At 39.5% G+C, this 16,038-nt stretch overlaps 1 protein-coding gene across 2 annotated transcripts in view; it reads right to left on the bottom strand.

Moving 5' to 3' along the window:
- Positions 1–16,038, bottom strand: part of ADAMTS3 (ADAM metallopeptidase with thrombospondin type 1 motif 3) — a 293,355-nt gene that overhangs the window by 51,233 nt on the left and 226,084 nt on the right. For both annotated transcript variants that reach the window (XM_069594325.1, XM_069594324.1), the window contains exon 5: positions 13,591–13,790. In XM_069594325.1, coding sequence (XP_069450426.1) covers positions 13,591–13,790 — 200 coding nt within the window. The remainder of the gene's footprint in view (positions 1–13,590; positions 13,791–16,038) is intronic.

Below are 16,038 nucleotides of genomic sequence, written 5' to 3' on the forward strand. Positions count from 1 at the left end.
GGATTCTTAACCACTGGACCACTAGGGAGGTCCCAAAGATGAAACCATCTTGATTCTTTCTTCTTCTTCAAGCATTATAGTCAGTATATTACCAAGTCCTGCAGTACCTCTCACATCTGTCTCTCTTGTCCACCTTCATGTCCAGCACCTCGGTATGTGTCCTACTCAGTTGGACTGCTGCAACCACCTCTTAAAACCTTTGCAAATATTTTCATTTGGCTAATTTGGGCTCATTTCATTCGTTCTCCAGAAGGACGGGTTATCGGGTTCACATAGCTGTTCTCTGTAAGCATGAGGCTCTTATTTTATGGTTAATTATGCTTTGACTTCCCTAGGTATCAAAGGAGCTTTGGGTGGACCAAGGATAGGCAATTCAGCTATAAGGCTTCATGAAGTCTTCCAGCCTTTGGAATAGTGGAAACATACCAAAAGCTCTGGCAGAACTGATTTCTTTCTTCAAGAATGAGAAAGACGATTTGCTTAGCAAACTAAAAAGTTTTTCTGCTGTAGGACCCTTGAAAAAATAAAGGCTGAAACAAACCAGGGAAACAAGTATTTATTTCTTGTTCCGTTAAAAGTAAAGGACCTATGAAACAGCAGCACTGTTTGCATATTATGTCATGTTATTTTCACCTGTGATGAAGGGAGTTTCTTCTAGAATGATGGGTCCAGGATATTCCAGGGAAGGTGTACATATTTATACAAGGGGTGGCTGAAATGATGTGTGCTTACTCCAGTCTGTCTCTGTGACCTTGTGTGTTCAATCCACATTGGGGACAGTAAGTTTTTTGAGGTAGGAAGGGATAGTATAAATCAAAAGGAATTTGAAGTCAGATGGACTACAGTTTGTCCCCTAATTTGGTCACATATATTAATACCATGAGTCTATGTTCATAGCACAATGTCTAACATAGTCTCTTCCTCCAAATCATTCAATTTTATCCTGAATTCTCTTTTTATAACACAGACTAATCTTTAAAATCCTTTCCATAAACGTTCTTCACTAGCACCGTGAATTTCAAACTCCTTAGCATAATACATACATTTTTCTACAGGCAGCCTCAGATTCTTTACCCAGCCTCACCTTCTGCCATCTCCACCTCCAGTAGCACTAAAGACATCATGAGCTACCACTTTTAAAATCTTTATAAAATCTGTTCCCCATCTTCCCAAACCCATCTTCTCTTTTTTTCTAGCAGGGAAATGCTAATTCATTCTCTAAGTTTCAAGTCAAATGACACATCCTCTATGAAGATTTCATTTGCCAGTTATGTTACTTGCCAAACCACATCCCCTCCTTCTCAGTTGATGTTTACACAGTATTTTGTGGCTGAATCTCTTCAAGAAACTATCACATTTTATTATTATTACTTCTTGATTTGTTTATTTCACTGCTAGAGTTAGCTTCTCGTGAAAAAGGAGCTAAATTGTATTCATTTTTGCCTCCCTAGAATCTAAGAAGACTTGGCCTATGGGAGGGTATGTCTGCTAAATGTCTGGAGGGCTGATGTGAATTCAAATGTAAAGAACGGATTAAAGATAATTAAAGACAATAACCCAAATCACAGAACCGGCTACAGGATTTGCTCAAGTTGCCTGAACATGTATACTCCCTAGATAAATCTGCCTCGAACTCACATTCAGCATTTTCAGAAACACTAGCTAAGAAATTAAAAGCAGTGAAGGGATTGAATCATCATTAAGCAACCAATAACCACATTAGTTTGCTAATCCTTGGATAAGTCCATTAATGCTCTGTTAGGACTAGTGCACTTCCAGGAGTATACATTTTCCTATAAAAGTATTAGGTAGGGAAGCTTGCCATATCCAGCAAAACACATTTATGAATTCCCAGTTCATTGTCTGTCATAGATGGCCAATTTTAGTACATGAGAAAACTGAATGTTCTTAATGATTAATAATTACTTGGAAGTACAAGATTTCTTTTTTTTTCGCACATTTAAAAAAGGGAGTTACACTTTTTTTAATGAATTGTTTTCTTTTGGTAAATCCTGAGATTAAGGGATTGACTCAATTCTCTGCAGGGCACTGAACATTTTAATAGGCACATCAGACCCAGATCACCTCACAAATCTTAGCGAATGACAGAGATACCTGCCACCACAAAGTGTTAGTGATGAGAAACTTCTGGCACATGGAAGGAAAATACCTGCCTTCCTCCTCCTCCAACTGCAGAATCTGCTTTATCATCCTGTTAGGGAGAATCTTCAACTAGATTGCTAGCTGATTTGATTCAATCACACAAGTAACTGAACTCTCAATGTTAGGGCTTGAACGGTATTCTAACAAGATAAAGGAACAAGTAAAGACATCAGAATTTTATTTGGCAGGGGATATACAAAAATGCATCAACTTTGCAACAAGAGGCAGTAAAGCCTAGGGAGGAAGAGCAGGCGTTTCTGAAGGCCCAAGGATCTATCCAGTTCTTTACATTTTTACATCTTTACATTTCAATCTCTTAATTTACAAACTAGGACTGAAAATGAACCTATAGTTGAAGAATTTTCCATAATTCTTGTGAAGCATTTAACATCATGACCAGGCACACAGCAAAGGCTAACTGTTGTGCCAGTTGCTCAGTTGTGTCCAACTCTTTGCGAAGCCATTGGCTGTAGACCACCAGTCTCCTCCGTCCATGGGATTTTCCAGGCAAGAACACTGGAGTGGGTTGCTATTTCCTTCTCCAGCAGTATAAACCCCCATTCTTAAAGACATTAAATCGTTCTTCTGAATCTGAAACTAGATTATTTCTAATATCTTCAAAGATTGAATCATTAGCCTTGAGTCTACACAATCTTGTTTTTTTAAATAGGCCACCCCATCTATGTGCATGGCACCATTATCCAGTAGTATTCAAACCAGAAAGGTGTAAATCACGATGGATTCCTCCCTTCCCTTGAGCTCCCTATTTGATCCACTGACAAATTCTATTGATTATACTATGAATGTTGCTGCTGCTGCTGTTTCGTCACTAAGACGTGTCCTGCTCTTTGTGACCCCATGGACTGCAACCCACCATGTTCCTTTGACCATGGGATTTCCCAGGCAAGAATACTGGAGTGGGTTGCCATTTCCTTCTCCAGGGAAACTTCCTGACCCAGGGAATGAACCCAAGTCTCCTGCCACCTGGGAAGCCACTCTACTGTGAATACTCCCTTATTGTTGCAATCGTCATTGTCCAGTAAACTATCATCTGCCTAGACATCTACAATTGATTTCTAATTGATCTGTCTTCATTGTCCCTAGATCACTGCCATCTATTCTTTACAACACAGAAAAAGGCTTTCAATGACTTTCCACTAATTCTCTTAGAATTGAATTCAGTCTCCTCCCATGACCTGGAAGATGCCTGCCCTCTTCTTCAAGCTCCACCTGACTCCTTGAATGATAGACTCAAGCCACAGTGGCTTTCTTTTTATAACTAAAACACTTGCTCTTATTCAATGGCTCTTTCTTCTTTTTTCAATCTCAACTTAACCATCATTTCTTGGGAGAAGACTGTCCCTACCACTCGTTAGCCCTGTTATTCCCTTTCTAAGCAAACTGTTGGTTCACTGTAGAACTCTTATCATAATCTTTGATGTGCTTGCTTGATTTCCCCACCAATCTGTAATCTGAGTATGAACAGAAAATGTCTTTTGTGTTCCCAACTAAATACTTGGTACACAGCATTAAAATATTTGCTAAAATACTGAATCAGTTACAATTTTATTGGATGTATACTATGTGGCTGACATTGTTTTTATGTGTGTGTGCTAAGTCACTCAGTCCGACTCTTTGCAACTCTGTGGACTGTAGCCTGCCAGGCTCCTCTGTCCATGGGATCCTTCAGGCAAGAATACTGGAGTGGGTTCCCATGTCCTCCTCCAGGGGATCTTCCTGACCTAAGGATTAAACCTGGAACTCTTAAGTCTCCTAGGTTCTTTACCACTAGCACCAGGAAGCCCTGACACTATTTTAGATGTAAATATGAAGCTTAAAAGGAGAAGGCAATGGCACCCCACTCCAGTACTCTTGCCTGGAAAATCCCATGGACAGAGGAACCTGGTAGGCCACAGTCCATAGGGTCACTAAGAGTCAGACACAACTGAACGACTTCACTTTCCCTTTTCACTTTCATGCATTGGAGAAGGAAATGGCAGCCCACTCCAGTGTTCTTGCCTGGAGAATCCCAGGGACAGGGAAGCCTGGTGGGCTTCCATCTATGGGGTCGCACAGAGTCGGACACGACCGAAGCGACTTAGCAGCAGCAGCAGCAGCTGCATGAAATTTTAAAATGCATAGTAACTGTACTCAAGGAGCAAACAACCTGTCAGAGAGCTGCCGCCAGGAATTCACACATTTTATAATAAGGAGATGGTTTGTGAAAGGTTCACAGGAGCTGACAGTTGACCCTGATCTTCATGAATGAAATATTACCATGAAAGAAGAATGGAGATGAAGGGGGAGGAAGGGACAATGGGAAGAAAGTTTAGAGACAACAAAGAACAAAGGCACCAAAGATGGATTTTAATTGCCATGATATCTTCTACCCGTAGCCTTGGTTCTGAACACAGTGGAAATTGTGGAAAGATGAGGTTTTCTGAAGCCAATACATTTAATTTCATCTGACCAACAATAACTGCTGTAAGCAAAATAGTACAGAATATATGTGCTGTTATTTCCTCATCTATAAAATGAAGGGATAATAATAATATGCTTCTTATGGTACTTCCAAATGGGAAATTCCATGATCCTTGAGTTTCTTTTTCATAAGATTCTTAAGGGCAGGAATCATTGGACTGAGAGTTGAATAAATGTTTAATGAATAGATTCACTTTTACACAATTTATACTCATGTGCTATTTTTGTTTACTAGTCCCAATATATGTGGACTTCAAATTCTGATACCAGTTTATTATGATGGTGAAAACCAACCCAAGATCTACTTTCTGGGTTGCTTTTAGAAACAAATTAGGTAGGTTAATTTTTGTCCATATTAGAATATTAATACTTCTTTACCTTTTCTTTATCCTGTCACAAATAGATATATTAATACATAATAAAAAGGAAAGCTTTGCCTGAGACAAAGAAAGGATAAAAATAAGATAGTAATGCCATCACCCTTTATCACCAAAAGGTGTAAAAGTGAATATGCAAAGAAAGAAAATGATTCCCAGAGTCAAGACAAACGGTAAGTACTGTTAGCTATCGCAGTGGCTGAGAGAAATTCTAGCTTCTAAAAGGATTAGAGTAGATGGAACATATGGCTTTTATGTCCTTTTGACTTTCACTTAATAATTTGGTAAAAGTTAACCAGTTCCAGAACAACAGCAGCAAAAAATGTCATGATCCTGTAGCACCAGCTGCTACTTCTTTCAAATCAAACTAACATTTTGAAGAGTGGTCTTCATTTTGTCATCTTTACCAAAATCTGTGCTTCCTGGTATAATCTACAAAGAATTTCTTTATATTCTCCCAATGTATTAAACATAGTAAATATCCATCCATTGTTGGCTGAAAAACTATAAACAGAAGTGAACAAAAAGGAGCAACCTCTCTGGAAAGTTCTATAATTGCTATCTAAGTTCATTTTCTTATTTTACATTAATCTCCTTCATGTAACCTGTACGTAGTCAAATTCAAATATATGCTGTGCATCTATTTGGAACTTTGAATATTCAACTGTCTTTCTGACTGGAATTCCCTGTTGTTCATCTTCAAAGATCTAACTTCTAACATTCAACCATACTTCTCCATACCTCTAGTTCAAAGACACCCTAGTAATCTTCCCCCATAGCAGAGAATCAATACTTGCTTTCAGTCAATTAGCACTTTCTAGATGATTTTATACATAATAAATTACAAATCTAATTTCCCCTAGTAAAGTATATCCACAAGTGAGGAAACACCTCTATTATGCTAGAAGGTTTCTGGTTTGAATAAGTGGATGCCTAAAAGAGTCATTTACTGAGAAAAGGAGGGATAGGCAAGCTTCAATTTATTTGCTCTAAACTCTGAAAGTATCTGCAAGAACACTATGCTGAGACAAATAATAATAATAATTTTTAATAAAACACTATTAAATGATACACTTAAAATGCATATTTTATTACATGTCAGCTATGCTTTAATGAAAGTTTATGTTTAAGAGTAAAGAGTTTTTAATACTTTAATATTGACTTTATTTACTATTGTATCATATAATCATTGTATATTTTCTTCCTGTTGTGGTTAAGCAAAAATACATAAATCACTTTCTCTGACAACCCATTTCTACCCATATTTGAAGTCTCTCAAAAAATAGCATTTTATATTATAACCTTTAAAAGTTAAAAACACAATAAATGAAACAGGAGCAAACATCAGATCAGGTGTTCTTTTAATGCATTTACTTTTTTCATTAACCTCATTCTGAAGTAATTTCAGACTTACAAAAAAGATTAGACATACAGAAAAAAGAATTTCCATACACCCCTGACCCAAGTTCTTCAAATGCTAACATTCATCATAACTACAATACACAGCACAAATTTAGAAAATTAATTTTAATGTGATACAATTAACTAACCTAAAGACTCACTTAAAAGTTTATCAACTGTTCCAGAAATACCTTTTTACTGTTCTATGATCCAATCTATGACATTTTGTTGCCATATCTTCTTAGTGTTCCTAAATCTAGGACAGTTCCTCAGTTTTTCTTTCAAGATTCTGATAGTTTTGAAGAGTATTGGTCAGTTATCGTGTAGAATGCCCCTCAATTTAAATGATTCTGATGGCTCCTCGTGTTGTTTTAAAATACAGTCATATCTGTTTATTTTTTCTCTATAGATGCATCTGGGAGAAATTTCGAGTTCTATGAAAGAGGATGAGTTAAAAATAAACGTAGATGGAAGGCAAATGGAGATTCTCACTTTCATTGATTCATTTGCAAAGAAGCTGGGGATTCAGTGGAGGGCATGTTTCCTCTTAAGGAATCTTATTAAAATCACCTGGGGCCTGTTCACTTGAGACCCCAGAGGAAAGTGTTAACTCAATGAGCTGTCTTTCCAGTGTCCAAATCCCAAGATTCCCAAGACAAATCACATAAAGAACTTTAGTATACTCATTTGCACAGTCATCACTATCATTGGACTTCCCTGGTAGCTCAGCTGGTAAAGGATCTTCCTGCAATGCAGGAGACCTTGGTTCGATTCCTCGGTTGGGAAGATCCCCTGGAGAACGGATAGGCTACAGACCCAGTATTCTTGGACTTCTGTGGTGGCTCAGATGGTAAAGAATCTGCCTGCAATGCAGGAGACATGGTTTGGGATCCCTGGTTTGGGATGATCCCCTGGAGGAGGGCATGGCAACCCACTCCAGTATTCTTGCCTGGAGAATCCCCATGGACAGAAGAACCTAGGGGGCTGCAGTTCATGGGGTTACAAAGTCGGACCCAACTAAGCACACGCACACTATCATTAGGCAATAAGGGCCTAAAACAAAGGAAATACATTTGTGTCCCAAAGGTGGCAACTATCTAATTTAAAATAGCAGGTAAACCAAAGCTATTTAACATTACTCTTGACTTATGCTTCAAGTGTTTTTCTTGGTTATACTTAAACTATGATTAACTGGAGTTAAAATTAAATAGAACTTGAAGTTTCACCTTCCTACCTCCCAATAACCTATCTTCTCCCCCTTCTTCTACTTTGTTAAAGCCACCTGTTTCTACTTTGTTAAAGCACAAAAAATCATATATTCTCTCACAGTTTCCATGAGTCAGAAATTTGGGAACAATTTGGCTGGGTGGTCCCAGCTTGGTTTTTCTCATGAAGTCAATGTCAGATGTCAGCTGGGTCTATTCACCTGAAGCCTTGATTAGGGTCTAGACCGTGCATGCTCAGTCATGTTCGACTCTTTGGGACCCCATAGACTATAGACCGCCAGGCTCCTCTGTCCATGGGATTTCCCAGAAAGAATACTAGAATGGATTGCCATTTCCTGCTCCAGGGGATCTTCCCCACCCAGGGACTGAACACACGTCTCTTGCACCTCCTGCATTGGCAGGCTTATTCTTTACCACTAGCGCCACCTGCTATAAGGATGCCACTTGGAAGGCGGATTTCCTGTATGTATGGCAGCGGTGCTGGCTTCTGGCCAGAAGTACCTGATTTTCATCACATGAGCCACACCACAGAGATGCTTGAGTATTCTCACAGCATGGCAGTTGCTCTCCGCCAAGGTTTTTTCTACCCTAAATACTGGGGTAGACTTTTTCTCTTTAAGATGTCACTGGTCTTTGTCTGTTCCCTGAACACAATAGGCTTTGTTGCACCTCCCCCAATAAAATGCAAGACTCTTAATTTTTGGAGAAAATGGTTCCAGGAAGGGTTTTTTGCCTGTCCCTCCCCCCCACTCCAGGTTAATATTGAGAATGAAATCAGCTCAGTGAGGTCTGCATCCCTTTCTCTCCAGATTCTGGTCCTGGCTCATAGATGGCAAAAGGCTCATGAGATTGGGTGCTGAGATGGGTTCCATCCTAGGCTCCAGACATCACCCTGAGCAAATCCTTTATGATGTTTTCTGCTCTGAGATTCTGGGAAAACTGGGGCTTCAAGTGGGGGTGGGGGCTGTGCTGCCCTTGTTTAAATCCCTCACAAAATTGCCATTTTGTTTTGGAGCAAGCCCTGTGCCTCTCAGTGATTCATGGCAGATACTTGCAAACATGTCACCTTTCTTCATGTCACATGATGAGCCTTCTGCTTCCCTTTGTAGAATTTAGGGGGAAAAGCAAATTGTGGGAAGAGCTTTGGGTTCTTTACAGCCACTGTCAACTGGCCATCTGCTAATCTCCTCGGTGCTAGACGTTCTATGTTCACGCTCTCCTTTCTTCTTTAGAATTTTCCTGTGAGCACAGCCACCACTATTCACATTTTCCTGGTGAGGAACCTGGGAAGTTAGTACTTGTACAAGCTCTCCTACCATATAGTGCTAGGGGCAGGCTTAGACGCAAGACTCTCTTGCCTTTCCATTATTGTCTTGCACCTCCTACATATTTATTTTTAAATGATTGATACAACTCAGGAACAGACAAACGTAAGAGGTGCAGAAGGCAAGGTTTGTGGGGAGAGGTACACAGCTTCCATGCTCTTTCCAGGCTCTCACCCTCCCAGCACTGTGATGTGTTCACCAACACAGAAGCTGCTGCTGCTGCTACGTCGCTGCAGTTGTGTCCAACTCTGTGCGACCCCAGAGACGGCAGCCCACCAGGCTCCCCCGTCCCTGGGATTCTCCAGGCAATAACACTGGAGTGGGTTGCCATTTCCTTCTCCAATGCGTGAAAGTGAAAAGTGAAAGTGAAGTCACTCAGTCGTGTTGGACTCCTAGCGACCCCATGAACTCCAGCCCACCAGGCTCCTCCGTCCATGGGATTTTCCAGGCAAGAGTACTGGAGTGGGGTGCCATTGCCTTCTCCGAACACAGAAGCTAGTCACTGTCTTTTGTTTTTGGCCATGCAGCATGTGGGATCCTAGTTCCCCAACTAGGGATAGAACCTGCTTCCTCTGCATTGGAAATGCAGGATCTTCACCACCAGACCGCCAGGGAAGCCCCTTCCTTGTCTTCTTTTAATGATTACCATCACTGTATTATCATTATCTCAGATTGTTTCACTAACTTCAAATAATTGTAAAAATTTACCTCAATTTTATTGACATTTTAAGCCTCTGTCTCCTCTAGGGGAAAAAAAAGTCACAATAATTTTCCATGTTGCAAGATACTTGAAAAAATATTGAGATGACCAAATGCTAAATTCCTTTCTAAACACTTCTTTTATTGTATTGTTAAACTGATTAAAGCCTTCATGTCATTTATATCCTCTTATTTCAAATCCAGTTTCTGTCTGTTCACAATCTACCTCTATGTTGTTTACACTCATTTGTTCACTTATCCGTTCTTTCATTACATAGACGTTTAACTAACTAGTTAACCGACTTGTTGACTAGTTAACCGACTAGTTAACTAGTTAACCGACTAGTTAACTAATTTAGAGGTGCCAAACGAGACTAAAGGAAACTGATCTTTTCTCTATCACAGGGACACGTGCATGCATGCTAAATCGCTTCAGTCATGTTTGACTCTTTGCGACCCAATAGACTGTAGCACACCAGGCTCCTTTGTCCATGGGATTCTCCAGGCAAGAAAACTAGAGCAAGCTGTTGCGCCCTTCTCCAAGGGATCTTCCCCACCCAGGTATATGAACCCGAGTCTCTTGCCCCTCCTGCATTGGCAGGTGTGTTCTTTACCATTAGCGCCACCTGGTAACCCCTCCATTTCTCCCCAAATCAATGCAAGGAAATAGACTTTTTGCTGTCAGTTTTCTTCTATAGTTTCTGCCTGAACCTCTGTGACATGTAAAGTGAAAGTGAAGTCGCTCAGTCGTGTCCCACTCTTTGCGACCCCATGGACTGTAGCCTATCAGGTCCCTCAGTCCATGGGATTTTCCAGGCAAGAGTGCTGGAGTGGATTGCCATTTCCTTCTCCAGGGGATCTTCCCGACCCAGGAATCGAACCCCGGTCTCCCGCATTGCAGGCAGATGCTTTACCATCTGAGCCACCAGGAAAGCTCCCTGTGACATGTAAAGAAAGCCTCTATGTTTGGGTAGGGCTCAAGTTTGGAGAGCCATGATTTTAGATAACCATGGGAAGCCATAAAACAAGGCTAGCATAGGAAGTTACTAATTATTCCAAACATCACAGAAAACAACAACAAAAAACCCCAACTTATTTCCTTTGCTTCAAATTTCCACGAGATAGTTTCATTAGAATATCATTATTGGTTTTTTTCATTTCTCCCACTCTTATTTCATTGATCAATTTGAGACAGGGCATTCTCATTTCAGTGTTACAGATTTAACAGTCTGCAACAGAGCAATGGGAGCGTAGGGAGGAAAGGAAGAGATTCAGTCTTCAGTCTGTCATGCTTACAGCTCTCTACCCATCCTACAAAGGAAATCTGAAATTACTGAGTTTTAAGTTTAATTGAAAACCTGAAATTAAAGGTTTTCTATTAAACCTTTGATTTAATTGGGGGTTGGGGATAGAGGGTTGTGAGCAAGATTGTCTAGTTGATCACAAGGTTTCTAAACCTTGGCACTGCTGATATTTTAGACCAGATAATCCATATTTCTCTATTATGGAGAGCTGCCCTTTATGTTGCAGTTGTATAGCAGCATCCCTGGTATCTCTCACTAGTGGCAGTAGCTTCCTTTCCCAGTTATGACAACCAAAAATGTCTCGGTGCATGCTAAATTGTTTCAGTTGTCCCCAACTCTTTGCGATCCCTGGGGACTATAGCCCACCAGGCTCCTCTGTCCATGGGAATCTCCAGGCAAGAATTCTCCATGCCCTCCTCCAGAGGATCTTCCCTACCAAACACTGCCAAATGTTCCTGGGTGGCAGGGGCTGGGACAAAGTGCTCTCAGCTAATTGAGAATAAGAAAAATATTTGTGGCTATACATTTAAATGATGTGCAATTCAGCTCTTATCAATAATAAAACTATGTATTCATCATCTGCCTTTTCACTATGCCTATCATTCAGTTGATTCTGAACTTAGGAAGAGAGGGGGGACTGTTACTATTACCACCTAAAAACCTCTACATATAGTAATTACTTCAGATGCAAAATGAACTTCAGTTTTAAAAATTATATTCTCTCTTACAGTTCCATTCTCTGATGCTTGATTAGCTTTAGAATAATTTCTAGTATTGGTGATAGAGACTTAGCCTATTACCTAACTTTTTTAATGGTCTTAAAAACAAAACGTCTTTTGCAATGGTTATAAAACTAAAAATGCAGCACTTTTGTGTTTTCCTTGACACCTCAGCTTACTGTCTGGTGAATATACTATAGCCATTTCTACTTTCCTGTCAACAGAGTCTGTCTAGAAAACCTTGACAATCCCATGTGCCCTTTGAAAAACAAAGCAAAAAAATCCAGGAAACAAATCCCTACAGACCTACTTTAACCTGAAGCTTCCTGATGGATTAGAGGATTATTGAACATCTTGTACAATCTTTTAATTTTATAAACACAGAAACTAAATCCCAGGAAGGGACATGACTATCTAGGGTCACAAAGTCAACCAGGAACATAGCTAGAACTAAAGCCTCTGCCTCCTAAGTTCCAATTTGATAATCTCAACACTTCACAGCTGCTCCCTCTAAAGTCTTACCGAACTTATAATACAGTGCCTACTGACATGTCTTAATAATAGAATGCCTTTTATTCCTCAACCTTTGCAGTTTTTTTGCATCACTTTTATCCTTGACTAGATTATAAGTACTGTGAGGACAAAGACTATTCCAAATCTCTACTGCATTACTCCAGGAGCCTTCCTAACAAGTCTGTCCTGACTGCCTCCATCCCTAGTGTAGAAGAAAGTGATCCAGGGGCACAATGAATGATGCAAGTATTAATAAAAGTAGCATCTTCAGGGGAATTTGCTTTCTGTGTGCTAAGCAGTCTTCATAACTGGGATCTGTGCCAATAAACAAATAAACATGTGTCTCAGTTTCTACACTATTTTCCATTTCACAGAGACATAATATATGTAGAATTTTATACATTGGCATCTAATGAACAGACTATATGTTTAACATATTGTCTTAAATGTTAGAATAAATAAAATCATGATTAATAAAATTAAGCATTGTTGGAAATCTAACCTTAAGCATGGAAATAAGGCAAGATGCCCAAAGAAATCACACTAAAAGTCAAAAGCTGAAAGAGAGAATAGGCTTAGGTAATACATTTGCCAGAGTAATATGGTATTTTATCATTCTAGGAGATGATAAAACATATAAAACAGAGCATACTACTATCTTAGTTATCTTTTAGAAGCAGGTAACTTATGTATTTTTTCTCCTCAACTGCCCTGTGCCAGTTCACCTGGGGAAAGAAGGACATCAGTTTGAGGATACCGGCTAAATTTCTTCTGGATAAGATTAAGGCTCATAAAGAAGACATAGAGAACAAATTTAGAGTCCTTTATAATTGCAGGGCAGCACTGTGCCAAGAGTTGACTGTGCTTTGTATGTATATTACATTCAACTGCATCATGGTGAAAAATATTACTCTATCCAAAAGCTCTAAAAGCAAGCATGCACACAGAGTTATTAGGCCTAAATAATTCCTCATCATCCTGGGATGCAAAATGATGCTGGAAAGATCCATCTCATTCTTTGTGGTCCACATCAAGTCAGAAGGGCAGTCCTGAGAGTTTTGATTATCCCCAGAACCAAATGAGAACCATAATTGATGTTATAATTCCAGCCCATTATAATTTTTTAAATTTAAGATTTCTCTTTCATGACAATGGATCAATAGTTGATCACGCAAAAGAAAATTTCACTTCATGTTTCCTTTAGTTTTGCATCTTGTATGTGAAATCTGTAGATCAATATTTGAATTGAATGCAGTTACGTACACATTTTGAATGTGGGGTGTAGTCATGGAAGACCTCATAGAGGTTTCCAAAAGACCAGAGCAAAACAGGAGAAGTGAATTAAAAGATCAAAAAGCTTCAGAAAGGGAGTCACTACTCACAATGTTCATCAGGGTGAGGAGGTAGTTTTGGACGTGCTCTTTGCCATGGAAACGGACCACAGAGTCATCCACTCCCAGCAGTACCTCGATGTTGTAATCATTTTCTCCTGCGTGTCTGCGGCGCCTCATGGTTTCATTCAGCTGCTGGTCAATGCTGCTGTAAACAGTACCTAGATCATCAAGGCCTTCCAGATCCGACTCTATTAAGAAACAAAAAGAATCCAGGCATTTCAGTTTCCCCAATGGGCCTTCTAAGGACTTCTTACAGAAAAAAAAAAAAAAGGGGGATGTTCTGGGGGGGCCTATCATTATCATCCACAGTCACCAAGATGCTGCTTGTCAGTTTATGCCTTCAATAATGTGCATATGCACACGTGATTAGACAGATGTCCTGTAAACTCAACATGGAACAACACAGGGAAAAATAGTATTCCTGCACAGGTAGCAGTGCCACCAGCCAGACGGATGGTTGCAGGAGGGACAGAGGACTTCCTCCAGCTGTATCCTTGGTGCAGAGCACAGGAAGTGGGGGTACAGAACATGTGCGGGCTAAGCAATTATTAAATAAATGGAGGCTATTAATTTCAAAGTCACAGACTGATAAGTTTACAGTGGTTAGCTTAAGTTACTCTCATCATGGACTATGGAATTTGTATCATATAAGTCCAAATCACTTATTTTTCCAGTAGCTGCAGCTTAAAAATAAAATTGTAGCATGGCAACACAACAGCATTTAGTGGTGTGATGATCAGTTACCATATATTACTTTATTTTTTGTAAGTATGGTTTTCTAGTAAATGCTGCTAGGCAGACACTACAGGTCTTCCACATTTTACTGGCCTTCATCTGGATAGCAGGCTGCTATGATAGGTATATATCTGAATCTTTGAGATGCTTAAGTTAAAAAAATCAGTCACAAAGGGGAGAGGGTGGGATGATTTGGGAAAATGGCATTGAAACATGTATACTATCAGGTAAGAAATGAATCACCAGTCTGTGTTCAATACAGGATACAGGATGCTTGGGGCTGGTGCACGGGGATGATCCAGAGAGATGATATGGGGTGGGAGGTGTGAAGGGGGTTCAGGATTGGGAACTCATGTACACCCGTGGTGGATTCATGTCAATGTATGGCAAAGCCAATACAGTATTGTAAAGCAAAATAAAGTAAAAATAAAAAATTTTTTAAAAGAAAATAAAAACTAAAAAAAAAGAAAAATAGAACTATAAAAATTTTATTTTATGCTGTGGAAGGAATTTAATTCTTTTACTTTCCAAATAGATATATATATACATAGACACACATCGAGTGATATACAGATAGCCATACACATACATATCTTTAGAATACCTTTCTATCTACTTACCTATCTACATGGAGAGAAAGAGTAAGAGAGGCATTTTTAGGTTCTAATTGTCTCAGATTTTGATTATCATAGTTTTGGAGAAGAAAATGCTTTGGTGCATTAAACAAATAAAATATATTCCTGAAATACTAAAAAGGATATTAATGAAAACTGCTCATATACAACGAAAGAATCCTCATTCCCATTTCAAATATATAAAACCTGAAAAGGACTTTATTTTACATACTGCCTTGATGACTAAAACAGCCACATATCTAAAAACAAGCTTGACAGAACCAATTCTGACTCGTGTTTTATACGAAGGCTTATTTAATGTTGTACTGAGGCCTGTAAGCCATTTGAATTGGTGTCTGACATTAATGAACAGACATTTTCCTCTCCACCTCTGTGGTTTTAGTAAAGTTGAGGGGGAAAAAGTGGTGTCTCTTGGTCAAGAAGATTGAGGACCAAGCCTTAGCCACATGGGAACTGAACTGCAGAAGTACAGATCTCACTCATATTCTTTTCACTTTTAAAAAATACAGAGAAGCAACAGCACCCTCCCCTGTAAGTATAAGTAGAGGCTCTGAATGTGACTACTCAGGTTAGAAAACTAGACTGTAACTCACTTTGACCCAAGCTCAAATGCTAGATCATTAGCTGGGAATTTTCTCCTCATAAGGGAATCACACTGGCTCCACAGTATGTACATAACTCTCACCACCATCCACATCAAACAGAAAGCTTTCCTCAAAAGCTGTTTTTAAGAGCTGTAAACCCACACGGAGCAGAAGACTACACCTGCAAACAACCTTCCTATTCAACCTCAGTCTCTTCAGACACTTGAGAATGTGAAAGATTGTGATAGCCAGTGTTCAAATAGGAAATTCACACACAAACTCCCAGTTCTAAAAATGGCTCTCTTTGGCAGAACTGTCAGTGACAGTCTCCAATGGAAATATCCCAGTAAAGTCATCATGTCATTAAGTCTGATGCATGAATGAGGAAGGCTGAATACCTATTTCAGAAGGACAGTTCATCCTGCTCTAAGTAAGACACCTTTGGTTTGGCCTTGCATTCCTCTTCAAATTGGTGGTTTTCT

Source organism: Ovis canadensis, chromosome 6 (assembly GCF_042477335.2).
Source record: "Ovis canadensis isolate MfBH-ARS-UI-01 breed Bighorn chromosome 6, ARS-UI_OviCan_v2, whole genome shotgun sequence".
In the NCBI taxonomy this organism is placed as follows: Eukaryota; Metazoa; Chordata; class Mammalia; order Artiodactyla; family Bovidae; genus Ovis; species Ovis canadensis.